The sequence below is a fragment of the Esox lucius genome, chromosome 5 (assembly GCF_011004845.1).
Source record: "Esox lucius isolate fEsoLuc1 chromosome 5, fEsoLuc1.pri, whole genome shotgun sequence".
NCBI lineage: Eukaryota > Metazoa > Chordata > Actinopteri > Esociformes > Esocidae > Esox > Esox lucius.
This window is the reverse complement of record NC_047573.1, coordinates 9,209,540-9,218,392: the sequence shown is the minus strand read 5'-3', so window position 1 is coordinate 9,218,392 and position 8,853 is coordinate 9,209,540. Positions and strand designations below refer to the sequence as shown.

Here is an 8,853-nt window from a genome sequence, read left to right as displayed (position 1 = left end):
ATTAATTTTCTTTTTATTTTATAATCTGAAATGTTATGTTTTTATAAATATTATTTATTATACAATGTATATATCTGTACGACTGAACTAAGATTATATATTTGAAGAACAAATTACTGTCTCTTGCTTTTGCTTCATGGTCATCCGAAAGTTTCTAATCATTGCAGTTTGTGAGCAATGAGCATGGATTCCTCAAAGGTTTCTTACCAAATTGTGTCTTTAGACATTACACGTAACACTACTGAACCAACTTTCCATGGCAAACGTCATTGCTGTTCCGAACTGTGATTAGCAGTTATAAATGCTTAATAAATAGAACAATCATTCCTCACTATAAGAATGTCTCTATCTGCACAAGGCTACTCATAACGTTAAAATGTCTGCATTTTGTCTTGAACGAGATAATTTCCTCCGGATAACAGAGCGTAGTGACTATAGTAAACGAAAAATCCTTCTGAAGCATAAATCAACAATACAAATGTATATGTCCAGAAGAATACTGTATGAACGTTTCACGTGTCAAGTTTTATTGCAATTTTACAATAGCAATTATTCATTAAAACAAAAAAGAAATATCCTACAGCATTCAAGACTTCAATACAAACAGGTTTTTGGACAAACTATTGGTAAAGGCAAAAAAAAAAAAGAAATGCACACATCTTGTTGATATACATTATACATCAATATTACAAATTGTATGACTTGTATGTGTTCATCTGAAACACACCTGCATAGTGTAGATACTGCATCTACTGCAAATGGCAGTGTGTCAAGCCAGGGTTCTTATGTCTAATATTGACATCATATCCTTGTATCTTATTCTATTGAGACTATTATGTGTCAGGACTAGGAGCCAAGGAGACAAGGCCCTTGGGTAAAGACAGGCAAAAGAAGGTAGTGCTGCAGAAGAACCATGTCTCATTTAAGGCGCGGGTTAAGGCAGACATCTGCTGGCACAAGACGTTGTTTCTGTTTGCTACCGGGCTAAATAGCAGCTCACACACACACACACACACACACACACACACACACACACACACACACACACACACACACACACACACACACCACAGACATGCTAAGAAAGGACCCCAAGGACCACAAAGACTAACTTCGATATTCTTAAAACCTCCACTTATCCTGCCGTAGGCATCCACTGGCATGACAGAGTGTGGCTGGAGAAACCGTCCGCTAAGAAAACAGCGTGGCACAGAAACCATTTCAAAAGTAACACCAGTCATGTGCGCGCCTGTGTGGAAGCGGTTCACTTCTTAAACGGTCTAACTTTCTTCCAGTAACTAATCAACATTAGTGTATCTTTTATTTATTACCGACAATACTCCGTAAAATAAAGAGAAGGGAAACACTAAACATCATACGGTTAAAGTAAATGGGGATGACAGAAGGGCCTGGACCCATTACTTCCTGGAATGATTGGACATCTACAGGCGTAACATCGACCGCAACAGGTCAACATCTACATGCCTGCATACACACCTTTCCTGTCTCACATCCACCAGGTGACAAACATACGCCCAACTTAGTTTAGCTTTTTATACATAAAACCTCCGAATCACAGCACTTTGCGTGCGTCTCAGTAGAACCCTTTTCCCTGGACAGAATAGGGAAGTGTCAAGAAATAATAATTGTTCAAAGAAGAGTGCTTTGTTGTCACTTAATATGCACTCACGCACACACACACACACACACACACACACACACACACACACGGAGAGCTAGTGTTGATGGGGAAGAGGAGAAGGCTTGTCCATCAGGGTTGCCATGGAGACATGCAGTACAGCAATCACACAGAGACCCCCGGGGACGCACAGAAGAGATCAAATTCCTCTGCTCTCGAACTCTCTCTCTGCTAGTCGCACCCAGATTCCGGTCCTGAGCCACTGAGGGTAGAGACAGATTAAAAAGAAAGAAAAAAAAAAAGGTGAGAGAACAGTCAAGTTTCACATTTTGTTCACCCGACAAAAAATAAAAAGCCCAATCTCTGAAACTCCACTGCTCTAAAACAACTGAAAGATTTATGCTCAAGTACTTACTGTAAAAGGCCACCACTGCTTGGCAATTCAGCTCCACCATGAGCTTAGAATGATATGTGCTTGTCAGAACCCAAACTGTGGGGCGCAAAGAGACATGCGGGAATTAAGCAGAACCACAACTAACCAAAGGTAGCTGGTATGGATGGTAAGAGATCAGAAGGGCGCTCTACTCACGCTCCCTGTTCTTTCAGCAGGGTCAGGAACTTGCTAACTCTGTATTCAGGATCCATCTGGATGGAAGACAGACAGTCAGACATTAGCCCTACATGTTATGGGGGGATCCACTGTAGGCTAACCAGGCCGGGGATGATGAACGTGCAAAACCCCCCACAGGCGTTCCCTCCCATGGCAGCAAATTCAAACCCACGGAGAGGCGATTAACCTGCACCCCTGTTCTGACACCAGAGTTTAAATATGACATGGGACAGGTCACACGCTGTTGTAAATTCGTAAGACATGATACGCATTAGTATCGCATTGTAATGTACCCTAACATTACATAAGAATTCAACAGTCACGTATCCTAAGTTAGGAAAAAGCCCTGGGACGAGGTTGGGTTGACTGGCGGGGGTGTGGTCGTTGTGGGGATGTGGGAATCAGCGGAGGGTGTCTGCATGCGAGTGTGAGACCCAGCCTAGAGCGACAGAAGCTCAGGGACACTAATGTAAACGTGCAAATACGTGGCAGCGTTCAAATGTGGTCACGCGGACTATGGGACAGATTGACTTCTGATCTGGGCTGAACACGTTGAGCAGTTACATAAAACAAGTGGCGTTACACACGCATTTCCAGTGGCGGCAAAGGGGCTCAAGTTCATGGTTCCTGCTGAGTGAACTGATCGGGGAGAGAAAATGAATGACGTTCTACGTAATAACTAATCTCAGGAATTGCCCGTAGGTATTGGAGCTGAGAAATGAGAGAGACGAAGACTACTGGGAGAAGGGGGGGGGTTGATAGGAAAAAGAGGGAAGGCGCATCCGCGAGCGTGTGCGTTTGCATGCGTCACGTCGACGGAGCAGGGCGTCAGTGTGCAGCATGCCTCGGCAGACACTTGTTCATACTTCTACTGGAAGCAGGGAGGCGTGTGTGACTGAACTCAACGTGGCTGCACTGGCGCATACCAAAGCAAATTACACAGCAGCCGCAACCAACGGCACAGTGACACACAACACGACCGCGGTCAGGAAGCATACAACCATACACAACCAACAGCACGTGAACACATAACGACAGAATCTAAAATCTGCAAAACAGACTTGGGGAGGGGGGTGGGGGTGGGGGGGGGTTGGGAGACTGTACGTTTTCCCGTACTGACGGGATTCAAATGTTTGACTGTTTCCATTGCACTTTCTCACAAACACTGTAGAGTAGCAAATGTGCCTCCCAGTTTTGACGCGTGTGCTCCTGACAGCTGGCGAAAACAGTGCGGGAAGGCTGATGAGAATATGATGGATGACATGTCATTTGTACTTGGCAACAAAAACCTATCATCATGTCACCAGAAAAAGACCCTCAATATTTCTTGGAAAAGAGCATCAGGCATCGTCACTGCACTCTCACCGCGAGTTAATCAAAACCCATTTCATCTGCCCAATAAACTGGATGTCTTCTGGAGTCGTGTTAGGAAGACCACAGGACATAATCATCGCGTGACTCCCGAGTTTACTTAAATATTATTTGAGAAACATTTGCATGTAAAGACATTTCCACTGACATTTCTCGCATAATTAATGCGACCAACACTTTTTTTACGCACATAAAAACGGTGGATGGAAACGCGGTCACTAAGTAACATTATCCCGGGACTTTTACATCCCGGTTCCTGACATGCAGCCTTCTGTTAGTCGTTCCTGGATGAGGCCTGAGAGTGTAACAACCCTCATAAGAGTAGATGAGACTATTCCAAGGTGCTTTGTGGCCATGGGACCTCCCTTCACTGTCCAGAGGACGGGGGGGGACGGGGACGGGACATCAGTGACAACATGGCTCAGGCTCGTCACACAAATCATTGTTGGATCCAAGACTGGTTTTAATTAACGACTAGAATTAATGTTTTGTTTTGAACAAAACCAGACGAGAATCCATCTGTGGATGTCTGGACCAGGCCGGTTCAACTCCCGCTCTGGGAGAGATAAAGACTTTGTGTAGGATCGGTTCCAGCCCAGCTATAACAGACAGTCCCCGGACCAGTCGTGGTAAAGACTGAAGCCGTGGATAGGTGATTATTAGGCGCTTCGTGCTGGCCTGGAAATAACCAGGTCTTTGCCTCTCTCACCTGCACTGCCATCTCGATGAGCATCGTCAGCTTCTTGATGCCAATCCACACCGCCTGGCCCTTCACCGCCTTGGCAATGGCAGCCCGCTCCTTCTCCTGGAAACTACCCAGCATCTGGAACAGACACACATTTAGTCAAAAACTCACACATAATCAAATCAAACTTAAAACTGGAGGACATCCTTGTGTGTGTGTGTGTGTGTGTGTACCTGGGGCTACATAAAGGGTGTGTATTTGTGTGTGTGCGTGTACCTGGGGCTACATAAAGGGTGTGTATTTGTGTGTGTGCGTGTACCTGGGGCTACATAAAGGGTGTGTATTTGTGTGTGTGTGCGTACCTGGGGCTACATATAGGGTGTGTATTTGTGTGTGTGTGTGCGTACCTGGGGCTACATATAGGGTGTGTATTTGTGTGTGTGTGTGTGCGTACCTGGGGCTACATATAGGGTGTGTATTTGTGTGGGTGTGTGTACCTGGGGCAACATATAGGGTGTGTATTTGTGTGTGTGTGCGTACCTGGGGCTATATATAGGATGTGTATTTATGTGTGTGTGTGCCTACATCTAAAGTGTGTTTCTGTAGGCCTACATCCAAGGTGTGTGCGCAGCCCTACGTCTGGAGTTTGTGTGTGTGTGTAGGCCTACGTCCAGGGTGTGTGTGTGTCTGTGTGTGTGTCTCTACCTCCAGGGTGTGTGTGTAGGCCTACGTCCAGGGTGTATGTGTGTCTACCTCCAGGGCTTCAACCAATTGGTCTCCTCTGGAGATGTTGGGGATGTGGATGGTGGTACTGAAGGCGTCCAACATCTCCATCTCCTGCAGCACATCCTTCCTGCTGGTGGTGCCGATGATGAGCAGCTTTCGGCCCTGCCAGGGGGGGCGGGAGGGTAACACAGAAACGTACAAGGTTGAGAACGGGGACAGACAGCCCATCCTGGTGTATGAACCTCTCATACCACAGTGGGCTTCTTGGGTAAAGGGGTACAGCGCAAACATGTAGGCCTCTATTCTCTCAATACTCTCAAAGCCTGGGGTATTTTAATCAAGTCTCCGGGCCTGTCTGGTACCTAGCTGCTCTTGTACCTAGCACGAGGCCACGCTTGGTCTGTTGGGGCCAGGGATAGGAGAGAGGGATTATGGGCCGGCTGCCCCCCTACGGAGAGGAGAGGGTGTGCCCGCGCATGCAGATGAGGTGCCACACAGGCGGCGGTGCTGCCAGGTCCCCCCCCCCCACCCCCGTCTCTCTCACAGAGTCCATTCTCCTCCGAACCCCCCCCCCCCCCCTCCATCCGAGAGGCAGGCCTCCCCCATCCAGGCTCCCCGCTGGGCACGGAGCTTCACAACCCCGGAGAAACAGGCCGGCTCCCATTCACAGCCAGCACAACAGCCTTCCTGGACCAATACATTATCACAAACACATCCATGCTGCCACATACTCTACCGGACACACACATCCAGAGGAAGACCGCTCAGCACCCATTCACCGCCAGTACAGCACCTCACAACAGTCTGCCAGGATGACGAACCGATACACTCTCACACGCACACACACACACACACACACACACACACACACACACACACACACACACACACACACACACACACACACACACACACACACACACACACACACACACATACATACATACATACATACATACACGGTACTCTCATAATCACATCCAGGGAAAGCAGCTCAGCTCCCATTCACAACAGCACAAAACAACAGCCTGTCTGGACTAAAACAGTCTCCTGTGCACTCAACGACAGAGACAGCTGAACACAGCCCGGGCCAACTGCGAAAACACTACTATTGAAGAGATAACCCTGACGTGCATATCCACGCAAACCCCATCGTGGTCCAAAGGTACAGCCGATCATTCGTTTAGGATTTACTCAAGATGGATGTGACTTGTATGACTGGCATCGGTAAGATCTGCTGCCATCTTTCTGTGACTGACAAAATAACTAGACAAAAGCATGAGGCACAGAAACATAATCTTTCTAAGATTAAATATAAACAGACTCATGTGGGAGTGCACGCGCACACGCACGCACGCACACACACACACACACACACACACACACACACACACTATCAGCAACCCCAATACAGACCTTCGGTGGGGGTTTCTTGAGGAGCACCAACAGAGCTTGAAGGACCAGGTTTGAGAACCGCGGACCAATTGGGACATAGTCTGGGAACAGGAACACAAAGAAAGAGAGAACAATCACCTTTTACAAGGAGTCAGATTTAATCAGCAATTATATGAATATATATCACCATACTTATGAAAAATGAGGCTTGTGACGCTAATGCAAACTGCCCAGAAGTAGTATGTGGGCCTGGTCAGTTTTCCTTAAACATTTACCACAAACTTCAGCCATGGTAGGTGGCTGAACAACGGAGTGAATGTGGCAACTGTTTCACTGAATTAACTTTATATATGGTATGACACCACAGAAAATGTGATATAGACATTGCAGAATTGCCCCTTATACTTCTATTGATTGTTAGCTGGTTAGGGACACCTTAAATGTGTCGCGGATGTTTAAAGAAAACCCCAAAACCAAACCAGTTTTTTCATGCCCATAGATTACACTCAGTATGAGGAAGCATCCGAGGCAAATTGCACAACTCTGAAATTCCCCATTATCTTTAATCTTTCAGTTTTTTGTGAGACTTAATCGAAAGCTAGCTCTTTTAATCCAAACATCTTAGCAGCACTCTACAAAAACATATAATCATTGCAAGTCATGGAGAGGTCAGAAGAAGACTGCAGGAAAAATATGAGGCAGTGTGGGTGATTGCCCCTCACCGACGGTTTTAAACTCATTTCCAATATGTACAAATTACAGCTGGTAAAGTTCAAACAAGCTGGTCGCATTTGAGAACTGTGACAGAGTACATAAAAGACGTTGGAAACGTGTATCCAGCTCCGGAACAGGTTGTGAACACAGTGTTAATGGGCCTCCTTGGGCTACTGGGACTTGACTGTGAAGACACCCGTTACTCTGTCAGGTTCGGAGGTAACGGAGAGCTCTGCATTCAGTGCAACGAGTGTATTAGAGTTCATCATGAGCAGAGAGGCCCACCAGATTGAGGAAATGAGATGGACGTAGAGCACAGGCCGTAACTCAGAGCCTGGTTCCACTCTAGGTTTCTTCCTAAGTTTCGGCCCCCTTTTAGGTTTTTTTTCCTAGCCACTGTGCATCAACACTATTGCTCCTTGGGGGTTTCAGGCTGGGTGTTTTGTAAAAACACTTTGTGACAACTTCTGATGTATAAACGGCTTTATAAATACATTTGACTGATTGATCGCTGAAGTCTCAATACATGAAACTGTCCGTGCACGGTATTTCCAGTTAGGGGTTGAATGTTTGATAGGGCAGGCTGAGAGGGACACATCTGATGGCAGAAACACAAGTTCATCCATAAAAGGTCTCACAATTATTGTTTTGTTTTTTTAAATGCACAATTGATCCAAATCCCAGACATTGAACTAGAGGTTTTACAGAGTAAATTCTTCCCAAGGTGCCACACCTTGGGAAAAAATATAGTAGATATGCTGGCCACATGATGGAGAAAGGATCCCTTCCCTCGCACCCTTCCTCCACAAGTTAAGACAAAACTCTTAAAGCTATGAATGCAAGTCCACAACCACAGACAACATACACTCTCTGCCTGCCTTGACCTGAAACAAACCAAACATGGGACATTCTCATTGGGTGACAGTGTGATCCCAAGCACACACACACACACAGTCAGACTATCAGCTGCAGTCAGACATTCCTGCATTTCTAGAAGCAATAGCCTTCTGGCTACTTATTCCCCCTTCTAAAGGTTGGTACTAGTCACCGCTAGGACCTGGGGCTCTTCGGAAAAGCGTGTGTTGTGATCACCGTCCTGTGGACAAGTAGTAGACACCAGACTTTCTAGAGGAGTCAGAGGAACACACTTGAAGAGGAATCCAGAAATCTGACCGGAGGCAAGGAGCAAAGAGATGTTGATCCCTCTGAAATCCTGGAGAAGGCTGAAACGATTTCAAAACATGTGGCATGTGTGTGTAACAAGACACCTCTGAGAGTAAACTTCCAAATTATGCAAATTATAAATTATTGTATTTGTTCAAAGTATGATTTTTACACTAGTAGTTCTCTATGTAGTGTTTGGATGTCACTAATATGTAATATACAAAAAATCATTATCAGTCAGCCAAAATACACTATTTCAATACACTCTCCAAATGCCAAATGTTATTTAACTATACAAATGATTTATATTTTATACACTTATTGTCCACTTCATTAAGAACACCAATCTAGTATCGGTTAGGACCACCTTTTGCCTCCAGAACAGCCAAATTCACAAGGGTATTAATTAAACAAGGTGCTGGAATCATTCCTTAGGGATTTGGGTTCGTGCTGACTTTACAGTGTCACACTAATCCTTCGCTCCCCACGTGCATCAATGAGCCTTGGCTGCTCCATGACCTTGTCGCCGGTTCACCCCTTTTCCTTACC

The 8,853-nt window shown here is 45.8% G+C and overlaps 1 protein-coding gene across 1 annotated transcript in view; it reads right to left on the bottom strand.

Annotated features, from left to right (window-relative positions):
• Positions 1–497: 497 nt before the first annotated feature.
• The window catches only part of LOC105007401 (vesicle-fusing ATPase), a 28,848-nt gene continuing 20,492 nt past the window's right edge, over positions 498–8,853 (bottom strand). The window contains exons 17-22 of the mRNA XM_029119821.2: positions 6,448–6,527; positions 5,059–5,193; positions 4,330–4,443; positions 2,229–2,284; positions 2,055–2,129; positions 498–1,901 (exon numbers count right to left, since the gene is read on the bottom strand). Of these exons, the coding sequence (XP_028975654.2) occupies positions 2,099–2,129; positions 2,229–2,284; positions 4,330–4,443; positions 5,059–5,193; positions 6,448–6,527 (416 nt within the window). The 3' untranslated portion in view covers positions 498–1,901; positions 2,055–2,098. The remainder of the gene's footprint in view (positions 1,902–2,054; positions 2,130–2,228; positions 2,285–4,329; positions 4,444–5,058; positions 5,194–6,447; positions 6,528–8,853) is intronic.